Genomic DNA, 21,010 nt, shown 5'->3' with positions numbered 1-21,010 from the left:
TAATAATGAGACTTGATATAAAAATATTATGTACTCACTATTTTCACATGTAGGTTCTGAATTAGACCAAGTTTCATCAGCTTGACAAGTTCTATTCGTATCGCCAACCAAAATACCAACTTCACAGCCGATATATTCTATCGAATCACCTGGCCCATATGGCTCCATGGCGCCGTTTATATTTTGCAGAATAAGATTTGATACATTCACAGTAGAAGCCGGGCATTCAACTTTAAGAAATATAATTAAAGTTTTATATTTACCTTATTTCTATTTATAATTAAGTTAGAATAATATATATATATATATACAATAAAAGAAAAACAATGTACATGTCTTTAAAATAAAAAATATGTCATTAGTGGTGTACAGGCAAATTATGACTAGTCATTCTTAGATATATCTTTATCCTCGATGTGGAAAGGTCGAATGCGCGACCTAAACAATAATATCTCAAACTGCTAAAAGCAACTCGAGACTGTGGGGTCTGTAACTTCAGTTACTCCAACCCAGTCTCGAGTTGCCTTTTAGCAGTTTAAGATATTATGTAGATTATAATTGCCTGATAATTATACTGTTGATTAAGTGCTGGCCCAGCAGGAGTTTATACCGTTTATAGCGCCTTACTTAAGGGCGCTACAGCATGAGAGCAGTGGGGATTAAACCACCCATCTGATGGTGGTGTAGCAAGTGTTCTTACCATTACACCACGCTCCTGTTTTTGAATGGTAATAAGCTAAACAAACTGTTCCAATTAGGCAGGTAACCGAATGGTTGATATATATATATAAAAATATAACTTACGGAAACAAGTAGGCTCCAACCCTGCCCACGTTCCGTTCATTTGACAAGTTCTAACTGGATCACCCATAATAGTTCCAATATTACAAGAATAAAAAACTTGCTCTCCTAAAGTGTATGGTGGTACACTCCCAGCCATATCATTTAAAACTAGATTGGGATCAGTTATTACAGTAATAGGAGGGCATTCAAAAGGCACTAAGAATAAAATATCATATCATTACATTAGGTCTTGGTATGTAAAGAAGATTAAGAAAGCAAATACAAGAAAGTATAGCTACCTGGACAAGACATTGGCAAAGATACAGCTGCACCTTTTACATCAACATTATCATCAGTTAGTGCAATGGCATAATCTAGTGGACAAGCACAGTTATTGTATATGTCACTTATTTCCATGTCAGTTAGGGTTCGATTGTATATCACTACATTTGAGATATTTCCGCTAAAACAAAAAAGTAATAAAGATTCGATATTTCGAAAGAGTAAAATTGTAATAGGGTAATTTAGTTCAAAAAAAATTTTTTTTGCAAAAACACAACACCTAAAATATAATTTTTAGTCAATTACGCTTATTATCTTATTTTAAAAAGTAACTGGTGTAGTGGTCAAAGCACTTGGTTTTACTATATAAGGTCCTTGGTTCGTTTCTCACTGCTCTTATGCTGTAGCACCCACGAGCAAGGTTCTATAAACAAACTTTTGCTGAGCCAGCACATTATTTACTTATAATTATAAGACAATTATAAGCAATAGTATCTCAAACTGCCAAAGGCAACTTAAGATTGGGTCGGAGTAACAGATGTTACTCTATGTTTAGGTTATTTAGTCGACCTTTTCTCAAGGATAAATAAATATTAAAAATAATAAAAATTGCCTGTTAAAAATAAATTATACATTTCTTTTTCTATTTGAATTTTTAGACAAAAAAAATAAGTTGAAAGGTCAATTTTTTAAAACAAACTTACCTAAATGTTTGATCTGGGTCAAATCCCCCTTCAAAATCATCCTGTTCCTGTCCTAAAATTAGAGATCCACCTGGTTGTACAAAAGTAGATGACAAGGGTGCATTTAATGAGGCATCCATTTGAGCTCCGTTAAGGAAAAACTTAGCCACACCAGCCAGTGGGTCACTTGTAAAACATACATGGGTCTAAACATATGAACATTGTTGCAAAATAAATATTGCACTTTTGTGTTTGATTCCCTGAAAATAAATATTGCTAAATTGTTTTTAAAAAAAAACAAGTAGCAGTTTAATAGGTTTAGTTTAGACTATTAAGTGTAAAATTGTTCAAAAAAATAAACATTAAAAAAAAGATGTTTCTTATTTTATTTAAAGCAAAGGCAAATTAACTTAAAAAGTTTAATATTAAATTAATATAACCAATCTAGGGCTTTAAATTCAGTGTTAATTTATAAAAAAAATGTTGCATAGCTATAAGTTACATATAACAATTCAGGATTTTTTTTGTATATATATATATATATATATATATATCTTCATCATCGATGTGGGAAGGTCGAATGCGTGACCAAAACATAAAGTAACATCAGTTACTCCCGACCCAGTCTCGAGTTAACTTTTAGCAGTTTGGGATAGAGTACAATTATCTGGTAATTATGCTGCTGATTAAGTGCTAGCTCAGCAAGAGTTTATATTGTTTATAGTGCTTTACTCAAGAGCGATTCAGCATGGAAGCAGTGAGGATTAAACCCACAACCTCATGGTGGTGTAGCAAGTGTTCTTACCACTACACCACACTGCTGGATGTTATTTTTTTGCACGCAAGCTTTTTAAAAAAAAAAAATGCTTTGACCAATTAAACAAAAGAACAACATACCATTTCATAAAAAGGATTAGATAAACTGAATCTCTGAATATCGCGATCATTCACAGAGAACCTTAAATTTGGTAAAAAAAGTGCAAGTAATTCATTATCCATAGTTACTGTATTGTAACTAACAACCGGCACAACAGGTCCAGCGTCCATTGCCACTTCCACCCAGAAACATAAGGTTAAGTCAAATAAAGTCGGTACCATTTCATTATACTGCACATAGTCAGATATCTGACCTGTATTTGGAAAATGGTAAAAACTGGATGAGGGACAAGACGCTAAAAAAAAATGATGTAAATTTAAAACCGACAGAAATTTTAAAAGAATTTTTAAAATAGTTAAAAACAATTTAAAGTTAGGCCAAAAGAAATGCATATTAAAAAGTAACAAAATCGAAAAAAAACATAAAAAATAAATTTAAAATTACAAGTTGATGACAATTTTTTTCAATTTTGACATCATTAAAAATTTAGCTGAATATATTAAATTAACCTAAACCCAAAAATAAAAGAAAGCTTACGGACGCATGTTGGTTCCACACCGAGCCAGGTTTGGTCTACTTGACAAACACTGATTGGGTCTCCGACTAAAGCCCCCCTCAAACAAGAATACATAAACTGGGTTCCAGGGGTGTAGGGCAAGCTTGAAATGGGGTTAACATCAAGGTTTGGGTCAGCACTTGGGCTCAGTGTTAATGGAGGACATTCAGATGGTACTAAAACAAAAAGTTATTTTTAGGAATATGTTATCATTATTTGGTTTAAATGTTAGTGTGGAGAAATGGTTTAAATACTTTATTGAAGAGTTTTGCAATGGTGATGTATATAGCACGTTAGTATGGTTGACACTAAATCATAAAATGTCTTTAGAACCTTCAAAAAATGTTTGTGGTACTTATAATTATAATTTTCAAAAATACTGGAAAATGATTATCAAAAATCGGGTTACAATATTTTTTCGTGTGACGTAGAAAGTACTTACTAACGTAGTAAATTTAGCTTATCAAGCTGGTACTTTTTACATTGTCACAAACAGGGTCCCCTTTTTTTAAATTAAATTAAATTTTTTTTTTAAAGTTTTTATAACTTAAAAAGTAAGTAAAATTATTGAAAGTTAAAACCATTTTTGTGTTAAGTGACACCAACTTTATTAATTTTTGAGTGAAAAAATATCGCCAATATAGTACTTTAAAAAACACTTGGCTTAAGTCATTGGGTTGTTGATTCGAATCTTACCACGTAATGCCATAGCACCATTAGGTAGACCATAGTGCAATAAACAGTAAAAAAAAAAGTGCGATTTAAAATTACGATAAAAATATCCTAAACCACCCTAATCAACTCGAGATTATGTCAGGAAAGCAGATTGAAAATCTCTTGTGGAATAAATAAATGCAATAATAAAGTGAGAGTACATAAGTAAACCTGTTGCTTGAGAAATATATATATTAATCATCTTTTTTGAAAAAAAATTAAATTATTTTTTAACACACCTGGACACATGCTTTCAGAATAACTTGCCTCCCCATTTACTACTGTGTTATCATTTGTTAAGGCAACTGTAAAATCCAAAGGACATTCACATGCTGTATAAACATTCATTAACTCTTCATCTGATAAAATTCTTGACCATATGACCACATTTGAAATGTTTCCACTAAAAGTTAATATTTAAATGTATTAAACCATTTTTATGATTTTAATGTGCATTCACTCACATTGACTCAGTTTTGAGTTGAATTGCCATTTTTTTTAATATTTTTTCACAAATCATACTTTTAAAATTCATGTTAATTATGTCAGAACTTACACATAGGTAGTAAAATAATAAACAGGCTATATCTTCCACATTCAAACTTAATATTAAACAAAAAAATCCTTTTGAACAACCGGCAGCTTGGTGTAGTGGTAAGATCACTTGCTACACCACCATGAGGTTGTGGGTTCAATCCCCACTGATCTCATGCTGTAGCATCCATAAGTAAGGTGCTATAAACCTATAAACTCCTGCTAGGCCATGAACTCCTGCTAAGCTTAATCAGCAGCATAATTATCGAGCAATTATAATCTATAATATTCCAAACTGCCACAGGCAACTAGAGACTAGGTCGGAGTAACTGATGTTACTCTATGTTTAGGTTGCGCAATCGACCTTCCACATCGAGAATAAAAAATATATAAAAAAAATCTACATAAAAACTAAACCTCAGTTGTTAAAACTTAATAAATGCAATATAAAAAAAATATTAGAAAAAATTTTACCTAAAAGCGCTATCTGCCTGGTAGTCACTAACAGAAGCCACTTGATCCTGCCCCAACACAAATGTCCCACCACCATCAACCACAGTAGTTATACCAGGGTTAAGACCTCCAAAACCAGTAATTTCATTTCCGTTGACAAAGAGTGTTGTGGTGCCACCTACAGGATCACTTGTAGCACAAATATGTCTCTAAACATGATAAATTTTAGTTGGTTTTTAGGCTGCATTTAAAGCAAGTTAAATTACTAGTTGATAAATTTAATTATCATTGATGTGGAAAGGTTGACTTGATGAGTAACAATCAACCAAAGGGTAACTTTTCGACACACTCTGTCTCGATATGCTATTGGCGTTTCAAAATTTTATGGTTATATTTGATTATTATGCTGCTGATTAAATGTTGGTTCAGCAGAAGTTTATACTACTGTTTATAGTGCCTAACCCAAAGGCGCTACAGCATGAAAGCAGTAAGGATTAAACATAGTACATTCTGTAGTGAAGCAAAGTATTGAAGTTTATTCTAACCAACAGTTCTAAAGTCTGTTAGAACAAGTCTACAGTTTGAATATTTGGTATTATAACACATTTTATGAAATTAAAAAATGACATAGTCAACCCAACAAAATTAAAAATATTAAATTTAAAAAAGATACTCTCTCTTATATAAATCAGAAAGATTTACCCATACATTATTTTAACAAATTTAACAAACCTGAGCACTACTCTGCTCATATGTATACTCTTGAATAATCCTTCCATTAACATTTAAGATGATTTCAGTTTCTCCTATAAACCAAAACAACTGCCTGCTGCTTGAATAATAACTAAGTATAGTTTGATTAATTCCTGCTGGTGTTAACCACAGGCAAATAGTAAAAGCAGTCAGAGCTGGAAATGAATCAGTTAATTCAACAACATCTTCAAGTTGATTTGACCTTGGAAAAATGAATAGACTGGGGGTGCAACGGGCTAAAAATATATATATTTTTTTTTTTTAAATGACATTTTTAAATATTATTTTTATCTTAGAAATTTGCATAGGCTATTCATTTTCCGGTATAAACCTGCTTGCTACATTTTTAGATGTCATGAGCTTGAATGATACCCATTTAAAATATATAAACAGTATCAATTTATAGAAATGATGCAGTGGGTAATAAATGCAACTTAAAATTTATTAGCAACTTGAAGTTTGATGCTGTAAACAGTTTAGACTGTATGGGTGAGGGTGAAAGGCAACTTAAAACTAGGTTCAGGTAACAAATGTTACCCTATATTATGCCGTGAATGAGGCCTTTCCAAATCAAGAATAAAAATATTTAATTTTTTATTTATATATTCTTCTTTAATATGGTAAGGTCACCTCATGACCTAAACAAAGAGTAACATCAGTTACCCCGACCCAGTTTCGAGTTGCCTGTGGCAGTTTGGGATATTATAGATTATAATTGCCCGATTATTAAGATGCTGGCTAAGTGCTGGCTCAGTTCAAGTTTATACCGTTTAAACACCTTACTCAAGGGCGCTACAGCATGAGAGCAGTGGGAATCGACATTAAGACTCATGTAGTAAGTGTTCTAACCACTAGGTAATAATATTTACGTTCACAAGTTGGTTCCATTCCGCTCCAAGTCCCAGAAAACTCACAAGTTCGAAACTCATCCCCAGTTAACCTTCCACGCGAACAGATATACATAAACTGTTCACCCGGTGTGTATGGGGCTTCAGACCCAATCACTGGGGTTAAACTTAAAAAGGGGGCCACAGTAGTCAAAGGTGGGCATCGTACAGGAACTATATCAAAAAATTAAACATATTTTTAACTTTTTTTTATTGTTTATAATTTTTTGTTATTGGTCCTTAAAATGAAAGGTCGACTTCATGACCTAAACATAACTCAGTTCGAGTTACCTTTGGCAGCTTTAAATAAGAAAGATAATTTATAGACAGATGCAGATATTGACTATGCAGTAGCTCATGTTGTTTATAGTTGAGAGCAGTAGGCATCAAACCCAGCACATCCTATAGTGAATCCAAGTGTTCTGAACACTCCAGCAAACTCCAAATTTTAATAAGATTATATAAAAAGTATAAAAACAGGTTTGTACTTGGACAAGTACTGGGTAGAATTTGGGCCTGCCCTCTTAATTCTGTGTTTTCATCAGTAAAACCAATAACATAATCCAACGGACATTGACAATCCTGATAAACATCCGTTAATTCCTGATCAGTTAAAACTCTATCCCAAATCACGACATTCGAAATATTACCACTAGAAATATATTAATTAAATATTTGGTTATTGTTTACTTTTTTTTTTTAATTTCTTAAAAATAATGTTAACCATACAAATGTCAAATACTTATGTTAGTTAGATAAGATCACTAAAGCTACCGTGTAATTAAAAGTAAGGTTTTTTTATATGTTGCTGGTCTAGTGTTCTTTTTCAACAAACCCAACATTGACTGGCAGCTTGGTGTAGTAGTAAGAACACTAACTACACCACCATGGGGTCGTGGGTTCAATCACCCATGCTCTTATGCAGTAGCACCCTTAAGTAAGGCGCCATAAACAATATGAACTCCTGCTGAGCCAATCAGCAAGTAATCTATAATATTCCAAACATCCATAGGCAACTTGAGACTGGGTCAGAGTAACTAATGTTACTGTATGTTTAGGTCGCACATTTGACCTTTCCACATCAAGGATAAAGATAAATACAAATTAAAGTTAGCACAAACTTAAAGTAGGATAGTTAAATTATGATACATAACAACAGACTCACGCAAATGACTGAGAGGGAACGAAACCGCCACCAAACGAATCCTGTTCTTGACCTAAAAGCAATAAACCTCCTGCCATAACAATAGTTGATGCAATAGGAGCAGGACCGGTTGTTGAAACAGCAACATTGTTGATATACATTCTGGCTATACCTTCAAGTGGCGAGTTTGTAACGCAAATATGAGTCTGTAAAATAGTTAAAAATAAAATTTATCTGCAATATTTTTGATTTATTTTGTTTAACAACATAAACAAAAACACTATTTAATAGTAAGTTTTCTGTGTTTAAAAAAATTTAATAGTGAAACTTGTTTGCCATAAAACCTATTTTTTTATTTTTAAAATATATATATTTATTTGTCCTCGATGTGAGATGATTGACTTCACAACCTTAACATAGAGTAACAACCGCTATTACAACCCAATCTCGAGTTGCCTTTGACAGTTTGGAATATAATGGAAAATAATTGGTCGGTAATTATATGCTGGTGATTGATTGTTGGCTTAGCCGGAGTACATTCCATTTACAGCACACTACTCAAGAACACTACAGCATGCGAGCAGTGGAAATCACACCCAGGACCTCATGTTGTAAAACCAAGTGTTCTGACCACTACACTTTTCTGCAGGTAAATTTAGCATTTAAAAACAAAAAGGTCTTCCAAAATACAGTAGGAGTAAAATAATATTTTAACATAAAAGTACTTGCATTTTCAGTAAAGTGAGGGGTTGAAAATACCATAATATTCCTAAAATTTACAGTGAACCTTAAAGAAGGTACAAAAATTAACAGCAATTCATTATCCATGGTCACAGTATTATAACTAACAATGGGAGATACATTTGGTGAGTCAGCAGCTACGGATACCCAAACACACATTGTTAGACTGGTTATTTCTGGAACGTCATTGGAGTATATCACATAATCCTCAATCTGATTGGCTCTCGGGAAATTAAAGAGGTCAGAAAATGAACAACTAGCTGAAATCAAAAATTTAAAAAGAATATGACAATTAATTTATACGATTTTAGATATGTACTTATCACAGCAGACTAAACTTAAAATCGAGTTTTGATCAATAAATAATGTATGTTAATAATTTAATTAATGGTCTTTAAATTGGCCAGGATCCTTTTACCTGCGCAAGTCGGTTCCGATCCTGACCACATTTGGTTTCCTTGGCATGTTCTTGTGGTATCTCCGTTTAAAACACCTCTCGAGCAAGAATAAGTAAACTGGTTACCGGGTGTATATGGAGGTACGGAATCGGACGCCAAACTTAAGTAGGGATCCATTCCAGATAAAGTTAAAGCAGGACATGATGCAGGAACTAAGAATAAGAATAAACCTTACCAATGGGCCGGCAGCATGGTGTAGTGGTAAGAACACTTGCTACACCACACATGAGGTCGTGGGTTTAATCCCCACTGATTTCATGCTGTAGTGCCCTTGAGTAAGGTGCTATAAACGGTACAAACTCCTGCTGAGCCAGCACTTAATCAGCAGCATAATTATCGGGCAATTATAACTTATAATATCCCAAACTACCACAGGCAACTCGAGACTGGGTCGGAAAAACTCATGTTACTCTATGTTTAAGTCACGCATTTGACTTTCCCACATCGAGGATCAAGATATATACAAAAAAAAAAAAACTGTTCCAACCACTACACACTGCTTGGTAAATTTATAAAACAATCATACCTTAGATTGTAAGTTAAAAAATGTTGTAATTATTAACCTGGGCAGCTGCCTGGTGTTTGAGAGACTCCTCCATTAACCTCAATATTAAAGTCATCAGTAAATGCTACCAAATAATCGAGAGGACATAAACAGGCGGTATAAACCTCAGTAATTTCAGATTGGCTTAATGCTCGATCCCATATTATAATATTAGACATATTCCCCCTTTAAATAACAACAGTTTGAATTATTATTTTGCAGTATTAAAATTTTGCTAAAAAAAAATTTCAAAATATACAAATTTTTTTATAGTTTGAAATAAGCCTTTAAAAATATTCATAAAATATTTAAAACTCGTACTGGAAAGCTGATGCACCAACAAATTGACCCGCCGAATTGTGCATCTGCCCCAAAATTAAATTACTACCCCCAGTTATAAATATTGAAGGACTCGGGCTAGTTGGTTGCATAAAAGCCACGGAGTTTCCGTTTACGAAAAGCTCGGTTGTACCGCCAGTTGAATATGTCGTGCATAGGTGTGTCTACAATAAAAAGTTATTGAAAAAGGTTTTTAATATAGAAAAAGCACTGCACATCACTAGCTTGCATTGAAATGATAGTGGTCAGCCCACTAAGCCTCAATTCATAAGGTCCTGGGTTCGATTCTTACCACCTTCATGCTGTAGGGCTCTTTAAGTAAGACGCTTTAAACAATATGAACTTCTGCTGAGTCAACACTTATTGATAGCTTACTTTTTAGGCAATTATAAATCTATAATATCTCAAACTGCTATAGCAACTCTAGACTAGGTTGTGGTAACTGACATCACTATATGTTTAAGTCGTGAAGTTGACCTTTCCACATCGAGAATAAATATGTACACAACAGCACACCACCACTTTAGAGTTGTAAAGATAAATAGATACCACATTAGTTTCATAAGATGGAAAACCAAAACAGAGTAAAAAAAATTGTATAAATTTTACAAAATAGGTTTATATATATCCAAAAAATTACAAAACAAAACTTACATTAAATGCAATTGTACCGCTATCAATAGTATATAATTGAACTATAATGTTTTTCACAAGAAGTGTTAAGACACCTGCATTTATCCCCCAATTCAATTCATTATCAGTACCTGGATTGTGATAACTGATTAAGGTAGAATTAATGGTTGAAGATATATTGTCAAACTCAACCCAAAGACAAATAGTGAAATGACTTAGAGCAGGTAGTGAGTTTGTTAGCTCCACGTAGTCAGTTTCCTGGTTGTTGTTCGGGAAATTGAAAACATCGCTCGGAGGGCACACAGCTAAAAAAATTAAAAAAAGATTAAGTTTTTAAATTAACTTTTTTAATTTTATTTTTAATTTATTTTTAAATATTTTTTTCTTTTTTAACAGTTTTTTTTCTAATTAAACAAATAATTCTTTAGTTAACTAATTTCTTATTTTTTCTAATCTATTTATTGAAAAATTAAAAATAAAACATAAAAAAGGATTTATATAAAACAAATTTTATTTTTTTATTTCTAATATTTAAATACTTGTCTCTAACTTAAATATAATCAACGTCATTTTTAAAAATAAAATTATTTGCTCACGGCTGCATGTTGGTTCCATCCCAGAAAAAGTTCCATCAAACTGACAGGTTCGAATATCGCCACCCTCCAATACACCTCGTGTGCAATTATACATAAACTGCTCTCCAGGAGTAAAAGGATCTTCACTTCCTGGAAGTGGACCTAACTCCAGATTTACATTAACTGAAGTAAGTTCTGGACACTCTACTGGAACTAAAAAAATAAAAATAAGTTTTTTAAATACTTTTGTTTAGTCACTTACTTATTAACATCATTTTTAATAAAAAGAAATGTTAAATATTGTACTTGTAAAAATATAATTATTTCACATCCTTTGCAAGTATGACCTATATAAAATAGAGCTTACGGATGATATATATATGTTCAATTTACAGACCTTCAAATTAAAAAAGACTGCCATTTGTGGTGCGTGAGTAAATTATAACGAGTATTGGCTAAAAATTGCAAGAATGCGGAGAAATGAAAAATAAAGGGATCGGAAAATAAGGAAACAAAAAATGAAGAAACAGAAAATGAAGGAATAGAAAATAAAGTGACGGAAAAAAGAGAACAAAAAATAAAGAAATGCAAAACAAAAAAGGAGAAAATGAGGAACTAAAAAATAAGGGAACAAAAAATGTAAACTGCAATTTAAAGAAAAGGAAAATGAAGGAATGGAAAATGAAGAAACTGCAAAATAAGAAAACAGAAAATGAAGAAACGAAAAATAAAGAAGCAAAAAATGAAGAAACAGAAAAAGGAAGGAAATGAAAAATAAAAAAACAGAAAATAAAGAAACCAAACTTGAAAAAAAGAAAAATAAAGAAACCGGAAAATGAATGAAGAAACCTGACAATGAAGGAACAAAAAATAAGTTAAACGAAAAAATAAAGAAACAGATTTAGGAAAATGAAGAAACAGAAATTAAAGTAAGGTAAAAAAAGAAAAGGCGGAATATTAAAAATATAAAATGAAAAAATTTTATTGACTGTTTATTCGTATTTAGGTTAATAATGCTTTAGGAATTAGATAGCATTTTTAGAATAGATTTAGGTTCTGCTGGGGTAATAAAAAATATCCTTTTGTCGCTCCTTAGTTTTTGATTAAATGACATCAACCCTAAATAAACAGTCAATGCTATTTTCACAATTTATCATTTATTTATTTATTTTTTTATATATCTTTATCCTCGATGTGGGAAAGTTGAATGCACGACTTAAACATAGAGTAACATTAGTTACCCCGACCCAGTCTCGAGTTGCCTGTGGCAGTTTTGAGTACTAAAGATTATAATTGCCCGGTGATTATGCTGCTGATTAAGTAGTAGATTAAAGTATATTTAATGAGTTTTAATAAAAAAAAATGCAAAGCAATACCCATGCAACTTCTTAAATTATCTCCAGTACCACCAACTAGTAAAATACTTCCAGGAAGGGGGATTACAGTAATGTCATTTGGACATTCACAATCGTGATATATATTAAAAATTTCATCGTCTGATAAAACACGATCATAAATTAACACATCAGATATTTGGCCTCTACAAAAGAATTAATATAAAAAAATAAAAATTAATTTTAGTATGCGTTTATCCGCAAAAAAAAAAATTTAATTATATACATATAAACTACTTTGGCAACTAAAAGTTTAGAACAATAATAGTTATAGAAAATGTTTAAGTCTGTTTATTTGTTTATTAGGTTTTGTCTAAATTTCAAGGTTAGCACCACATTATGCTGAGTAAACACCAGCAGCATTGTGTGATAAACAAAACACTTAGATACAATACATAACATTTTGGGTTCAATCCCTACAGTTTTTATGTTGTTGCGCCTTTAAGTTAAAAGCTATAAACAGTATAAACTCCTGCTAAGCCAACAGCACATTAATTATAAGGCAATTATAATCAATAATATTCCAAACTGCCATAGGCAACTCGAGACTGAGTAAGGGCAAAGTATGTATAAAAACACAAGTAGTTTAACTAATTCAACCAGATCGTTACCTCATTTTTCTTATTCATGAAGGCTAAAAAATGCATTTCAGGCATAGAAAAAAAACATGAATATTTTGATTAACAAAAACTCCTTATGCAAAAATCTAAAAATTCACGTGTTAAACTACTTGTGTTTACTTTGGGTCATGGTACACCGACATTACCTTATGTTTTGGTCGTGAAGTCATCGAGAATTAATAAATATATCAAAAAAAATTAACAGCAAAAATATTTCAATAACATACGTAAAAGATTGATCTGGATCAAAACCCCCTTCCACTGAGTCTTGTTCTTGGCCAAAAAGAAGTGTTCCTCCTCCATCTATAACACTAGCACCATCAGGATTTGAAAAATCCAAGCCTACACTTTCTCCATTGACAAAAAGTTTGGTAACAACATTTTCCGTGTCATAGGTTGCACAAAGACGAGTCTTGAATTGTAAAAGAGTTTTTTTTCGAAAATGCACATGTTTTAAAAAACAAAAATTTTAGTTTAATAAAAGTCTTACTTCTACTGATAAAAAATCTGCTGGAACAGTGTACCGTTGAACCGTCATTGAGTCAACAAATAAAGTTAAACTGCCAGACAGTATTATCCAAAGCATTTCATTTCCATTATGAGCTGATATTTGGTAGCTAACAAAAGGTGGGGAAGTAGAGCTAGTTGGGTCCAATGTAACTGCTAAGCAAATTGTGAAAGATGTAATAGTCGGAAACGTGCCATCCCATCGAACATAATCTGTATCCTGATTGGGGTTTGGAAAGTCAAACACAGTAGTTTGTGGACAGGGCTCTGTGAATAAAATAGCTCTAATTTTTTTTTTGTATATATTTTTATCCTCGATGTGAGAAAGTCGAATGAGCGACTTAAACATAGAGTAACATCAGTTACTTCGACCCAGTCTTGAGTTGCCTGTGCAGTTTGGGATATTATAAATTATAATTGCCCGATAATTATGCTGCTGACTTAGTGCTGGTTCAGCAGGAGTTCATACCGTTTATAGCGTCTTACTCAAGGGCGCTACAGCATGAGATCAGTGGGGATCGAACTCACGACCTCATGTGGTAAAGCCAAGTGTTCTTATTTAAAGTTAATTGTATTTTTTATTTACTTATGCATTGGAACATGTATCATTTTAAAAAATTGCATGTGACTGTTGACTGTATAAGTAAATATTAAGTTAATTTCAGGTTATTAAAATGTAATTTAACTTTTAAAATTAAATCTCTTTATATCTAATCTAATTTTTTTTTTATCTAATTTTTTTTACCTGTAGAACACGTGGTAAAAATTTAACGGTTAAATTTTTAAATTTCCCTATTCAAAGACTTGATTTTTTTTAAAGTTTTGTCTAATTATATGTATATATTTATCCTCGATGAGTAAGTGACACTGACTTTGCAGTTTTAAATATTGTTCATCATATGCAAAAAAATGCGACTTTATTTTTTTTGTATATATCTTTATCCTCGATGTGGGAAAGTCGAATGCGCGACTTAAACATAGAGTAACGTTAGTTACTCCGACCCAGTCTCGAGCTGCCTGTGGCAGTTTGGGATATTATAATATAATTGCCCGATAATTATTCTGCTGATTAAGTTCTGGCTCAGCAGGAGTTCATACAGTTTATAGTGTGGAATTGATTGCTTGTGCAACCATTTCCTTTACGTGATACGGGGTGATATGAGAGATGGCACATTTAAAGACGTTTTATGTTATGGGTGTGGACAATGTGAAGCTAGCCACTGCAAACAAAATATCAGCGTGGCTAATAACTGAAAACAAACTATACTCTGTATTGCAATGCCTGGTGCGGAAATCAGGATATCTGTTAGAACCTAATTAACCCAAAGATATACAGCTGTATCAGGGGTTAGCAAAGGAGCACCAGGAAGCATTAAGCTTCACGAGAACACGAATAATGTGTTTATGGACCAACTCCGAGATGTGCTGTCAATCAATTATCATTTTTATATCACTTGTTTCCCTAATTTGAGTCATTGAATCGCCTATATATATTTAATTTATTTTGCTTAATATTCAGTGAGATAAAGATTATGTGTTAAACCTATAGTTATCGTTGCGATTATTCGCATTGGTAATCATGTATCGCCAAGTTTACGCCGTTTCACTAATAAAAGTGTGACTGTTAACATACAATCAAGTAGTCTAAATTAGCTAATCAATTAGTAAGGTTCAACGAAGTAGCTTAAATAAATCAACAGCAAAAATAAACTCTGTCAATCAAACTAAAATAACAATTAACTATACAAATGGTGACCCTACAAGAATAGCAACCCAAAAACTACATTATATAAACTCTACAATAGCGCCTTACTAAAGGGCGCTAAGCATGAGATCAGGTGGGATTGAACCCACGACCTCATGTGTGGTGTAGCAAGTGTTCTTACCACTACACCACGCTGTCGGTTTAATTGGGTATGTTACGACATAAGCCTTTGGAATCAAACCCAACACCCTCTACAAGCATAAAGTTCTAACTAATACATGCTTAATATTGTAACGTAAAAACTTTCGATCACGGTGTCATCACAGGGTTGTTTATAAAACCGTAGTCCACAGTGGCAGCTAAGATATTGCTAGATCATGCGCGTAATATTACCAAGAGGCAATATATTTATTAAAAACACAACTTTACTGGAAAAGATATGGTATCATTTTTTTGACAATTTTTTTTAAATTAGGCACGTTAAACCCGCTTATTAACATTTGACTACTTTTTGTTAAGATAACCATTAATAAATTGTAGTGATAATTTAAACGTCATTTAAAAATTAAACAAACTATCGTAATATAATTCATTTTTATTTATTATTACATACCTGGTATTCCCAAAACAATGCAAGTTAAACCCCAAAAACAAAATAGGAAAACTAAATTCCACATTTTGTTTAAACTATACGCAATACTAATGTTAATAAAATGTATCTTAAATATTTCTTTCAGATCAGATAGGAAGTGATTTACAGTCACGAACAAAAGCAGCTAGAGAAGATAACGTCCTGTCGGTATAATTGCGCTTAGAAACAATGCATTACATTTCTTGGTGAGATGTTTTTCTACAGTTATATTACTTTACGTCATAGATTCGAATGCCAGCTTATGTAACCATAGAACAACTCTACAAGTACGTTTAAGGCTAAAACTAATAAATAAAACCGAGCACTTGTGCATAATTTTAAAATTATATAATAATAATATATTTGACCGGCAGCGTGGTGTAGTGATAAGAACACTTGCTACACCACACATGAGGTCGTGAGTTCAATCCCCACTGATCTCATGCTGTAGCGCCCTTGAGTAAGGCGCTATAAACGGTACGAACTACTGCTAAGTCAGCACTTAATCAGCAGCATAATTATCGGGCAATTATAATCCATAATATCCCAAACTGCCACAGGCAACTCGAGACTGGGTTAAAGTAACTGATGTTACTCTATGTTTAAGTCGCGCATTCGACTTTCCCACATCGAGGATAATAATATATACAAAAAAGCATTGTAGACTTATTGCGATTATAGGTTTTTAATTATTTTTGGGTGTCTTAAAATAACCGAAGTACCAAATCTTTAGGAGATCTTCTAAAAAGTCCTACAATTTGTGTTAAAATATTTATAAATTTACAAAATATAAATTTAGAACTGTTGTTGATACCAATGTCAAAAGTGAGACAAAAATAAACCTTAACTAATAAAACTATATAAAAATATATGAAAAAGTTGTTTTAAGACTATATAAATTTGTTTTGAAGTATTAAATTCGTGTAGTTGACGCAAGGTACAGCTAAAGCCGCCTTACCAAAACAATGAGAATGCCAGAAATAAGAATACAGTAGTTTAATTTATATTTTAGTAAACAATATATACAAAACTTCATAAAAAAGCTTTTAGTTATATAGCTTTTTGTACTACTTTAAAATTAAGCTTTACATACTATTTTATTTTAAATATAGACGCACCAAAATATATATTGCAATACGAAAATTTATTGAAAACATTCAAATTAATATATATTTAAAATGCTGGTTCGTTTTCATACTTATGCAAATATTGACCGTAGCTAACACCTAACTGGAGACATTGTTAATTCAACTTATATTTCAAAATCCATATTGCCTTATAAGAAATACAACATTGTTGTATACCCGTTTATATATCACATGTGTACGAAATGATAAGTATTTTATATAGATTTTGATCTCTAAAAAATCACATTTACCGTGGAACTAAAACCATGAATAAAAACTACAGCAGTAAATTATTTTAAATACACATTTCAAAAACACATAATTGTTTAAGTTAAATTAAGTTGTACAAATATATACTGACAGTAATTAGGGTTTAATTAATGAATGACACAAATTTATATAATGCTGTTTTTCTCACTCCTTAGGAAGATAAAACCAAGAAAATGCTAAAAATAAAATAAGTGAGTTAAAAATTTAATAAAAAAAATATTTAAAAATTTTGTTGAAATTATTTTTACCTTTTTGATCCGTAACCTCTTCTCCTTGCTGCAAAGTTGAATGCTAAAACAAAAAAAAATTGAAAAAAAAAATATAAATAAAAATAAGTTTGATTTATTTTTTGTACTTACTTGTTCTACGATTTTATTTGCAGCATCTTGAGCAAGTAAACATGCACTTTCTTTACACGATGTATTATTTCTTTAAAAAAATATAAAAAATTTTAGGAAATGTAAAATATTCACACAAAAAAATTTAGAACAATTTCTAACAGGCCCATTCTTTAATGCAATTAATTTTGGAAAAATCAAGAACTTAAATTTAAAAAATAAAATAAAAAAAGGCCAAAAAACTTTTAAACTTACATATCCAAATCATGTTTAGCTTTGTTATTAACAAGACTTTCCCAAAACCCATGAGTTTCACTAATAATTTTCTCAGCAAAACCCTTGTCTTTAAACGCACCATCAAATGCAAAGTTATTAAGTGGTTTTCCATCTGCTACTTTGTAAATTTTAAACCAATTTCTTGTATCATCTAAGTACCCGGGTTTAATTTTTTCCACATCGCCAATATCTGTAACAAAAATTGATTTTCAAATTTAATTTTCCATAAAGTAAGATATAAAAGTAAATATTTTTGAAATTATGCACAAATAATAAAAGCAAACATTTTATTTAATAGTGTTCTGATGACAAAGAATTATTGCCATTGGACAGTCAACCTTTACAACAAAATTAATTATTAACTTTTAAACTTTTTAATACTATTAATACTGTCCACTAGGTAAAACAAACAATGGTCAAATAAATCAAAAATTTTTCAAATAAGTTAAAAATTTTCAAAAAGCACTGGTAAACTAACATTCCAACTAACAAAGCACTAAACTAATAACAAAAAGTTTATTAAAAAAAGCATAATAAAAAAATGTACAAAACATATTTATTAACATAAAAACTTTATAAAGTAACTGACCGTTAAGTTTATCAGCATCAGGATCTTTCACATCGATTGCAATCACTTTCCAATCTGTCTCTCCTTCGTCTATCATAGCTAACACCCCCAAAACTTTAACCTTTAAACAATAAAGCAGGTTAAATTATTTTAAAACCTCTGGTGTTATTTAATTTAATAAGTGCCTACTTAAAAACAATATAAAATAGGCATGGACTACTACAAATTTTTCGATGTAAAAAAATTTAAGTTTTTAAATTTAAAATTTAAGTTAAAATAGTTAAAAAATTTAGATGAAAAAATGCAGTTGGTGTTCTTAATTTAATATTTTTAAGATATACATTAAAACTAAATAAATAAGCAATTTAACAAAGTATTGGGTTACGAATATTTTATTAATAAAAGTATAAGCTTAATAAGTTAAGAATATAAAGTAGAGATTAAAATCTGCCCTTGCATCAATAGCCTCAAGGTAGAATACACTTAAGCAAATAAAATTGAAGATTAATTAAATATATTACCTCAACTAGGTTTAAAACCAATACTTGTTTAGGGGATTTGCTAATTATTAATTACTTTAACGCTTTAGTTAAGCCTTTGAGATTAAACAAACAAAATTATAGATTAAAGTACCAAGTAATATGCTTAAAATTATATGAAGGTTGCCTTTTATTTTTAAAAGTAAAAGTTTTTTTATCAGTTATACACTTATTTTATAGATGCACATTTGGCTTAAGGCTAAAGCAGCTAACATGTAGAATTTAATATAACAACAAGTTTAAAATAGATAAAATGGCCAAGATTTTTAACCTATTTTCTAGAAAAGTTGAAATTTTACCTCAATCACATCTCCTCTTTTACAAACTCTTGATCCAATTTCACAAACATCAATCGGATCATTATCCCCAGTTTGCTTTGTGTTTGGGTCAGTGTGGGCAGGGTTTTCCCATGTCTAAAATTAAACATTTTATAAAAAAATTTATTATCAATAATTCAAAACATTTTTAACTAACCGGTAGTTACACATATATACTAAAGACAATGTTCAAAGTAAGCCTACTGGATCTTATGCATAAGCATAAAAAAATCAGGTTTTTTGTATGGCCAATGCCTAGGAATACCTTGTATGAAATTTGGTTAATTAAACTTCACCCAATATTTCAAAAATTAAAATAGGGGTGAGGTGAGGTATATAATTAACCTTATAAATTACAGCTGTGTTTTTTTGCCGTTTCCTTCTACATAAGATCCAGCCTACTTATTATTTTATAAAAAAAAACAATACTAGAATTAAATATGTTTAAAGATATTATTTTACTGATAAATTTAAAAAAAGTAATACAATAATTAATTTTTATGATACTGTATATATATATAGAATACTCTAAATGTATTTTTACTTAATATTTTTAAATTAAAAATTAAGGTTACATACTTGTGGAATGGCTCCATAGTTCCAAATATAACCCTTGTATGGGTAAGTATTCGCTACAAATCTTAGTTTTCCTTTTTTGATATCTTGTTTGATTGGGTTTAAGGGATCTTTTGTGGCAATTTCCATTTTGTGGTTCGTCCATCTGGGTACTTCTACAACCATATTGTAAGTTTTCTAAAAAAAATAAGATAATAAAAATTAAAATAAAATAATAGTTTGCTGTGTAGGTTTTACTTTTTGTACTGGCCGTGTGGGGTGTAGTGGTCAGAACATTAGGCTTCACTACATGAAGTCCCAAGTTCAATCCCCACTGATCTCAAGCTCCCTTCCTTAAGTAAGGGTGCTATAAACAGTATGAACTCCTGCTGAGCCAGCACTTAATTAGCAGCATTATTACCAGGCAATTACAATCAATAATATCTTAACTGCCAAAAGCAACTTTATACTGGGTCAGGGTGACTGATGTTACTCTATGTTTAGGTCGTGAAGTCAACCTTTCTACATCAGTGACATCAACAGATCAAAGATGAGTACATATAAAAAAAAAAATATATATATATACATATGTTAATCTTAATTTTGTTAGAAAAAATAATATTAAACAGCCCTACCTTCTCTGATGCAAGCCATGGAATGTCATGAAATGGGGAAATATATTGTCCATCCTTTTCTAAAAATATAAAACCACATTAACAAAAAAACCTAAAGTGCAAAAATAAACTACATTATTTTTGACTATAACGTTTATCTACTTACTGTAAAATATTCGATATCCGAGAGTGTTTGGGGTGCCACGTTCTTCAATTTCGTAAGTCATTTCCACGTTTGCTGTCGACAGGTTACTTGACGAAGTTAAAACTGATTGAATATGAGAAATTCGGCGAATATACGTGGCACAATTCTTCGAGAAAAAAGCGGACATGAAAATATTCATTTACTTGAGTGATTTACTACGCTAAGCCGGCCTTAAGTAAGCAATCATGCGTTACCTTTTTTATGCTTCAATTCTTTAAGTAATTACTCAGTAGTTTATCCGCTTTAATTTGCAGAAAAAAACTTAACTGGAATCCCTTTAATTAGGTTTTAAACCTTATTAAGTTATTGGAGAAAAGTATTATAGTTTAACTAAGCTAATTGGTCATTAGACTATTAGCAATTTAAGTTTTAAAAATGGCAACTTTAG

The 21,010-nt window shown here is 31.2% G+C and overlaps 1 protein-coding gene across 1 annotated transcript; it reads right to left on the bottom strand.

The window, feature by feature from the left end:
• Window positions 1–16,890: 16,890 nt before the first annotated feature.
• On the bottom strand, window positions 16,891–20,759 carry LOC145741603 (inorganic pyrophosphatase-like). Its single transcript, XM_082559211.1, has 9 exons — window positions 20,584–20,759; window positions 20,439–20,497; window positions 19,828–20,001; window positions 19,231–19,344; window positions 18,414–18,513; window positions 17,804–18,014; window positions 17,570–17,639; window positions 17,459–17,501; window positions 16,891–17,386 (listed from the first exon to the last, which is right to left on the bottom strand). The coding sequence occupies exons 1-9, from the start codon at window positions 20,747–20,749 to the stop codon at window positions 17,355–17,357; spliced, it is 969 nt and encodes a 322-aa protein (XP_082415337.1). The 5' UTR covers window positions 20,750–20,759; the 3' UTR covers window positions 16,891–17,354.
• Window positions 20,760–21,010: the final 251 nt, after the last annotated feature.

This window comes from Corella eumyota, chromosome 2 (assembly GCF_963082875.1).
Source record: "Corella eumyota chromosome 2, kaCorEumy4.1, whole genome shotgun sequence".
NCBI classification, from domain to species: Eukaryota; Metazoa; Chordata; class Ascidiacea; order Phlebobranchia; family Corellidae; genus Corella; species Corella eumyota.
The sequence above is the reverse complement of the archived record's forward strand: the minus strand, read 5'-3'. Positions and strand labels throughout refer to the sequence as shown.

Excerpts from the sequence above, each read along its gene's own strand:
- LOC145741603 (XM_082559211.1), bottom strand. The coding sequence starts at position 20,749 with ATGTCCGCTTTTTTCTCGAAGAATTGTGCCACGTATATTCGCCGAATT. Across the intron at positions 20,002-20,438 it reads CATGGCTTGCATCAGAGAAG|AAAACTTACAATATGGTTGT; the intron begins GTAGGGCTGTTT and ends TATTTTTTTTAG. Across the intron at positions 17,387-17,458 it reads AGAGGTTACGGATCAAAAAG|CATTTTCTTGGTTTTATCTT; the intron begins GTAAAAATAATT and ends TTTTATTTTTAG.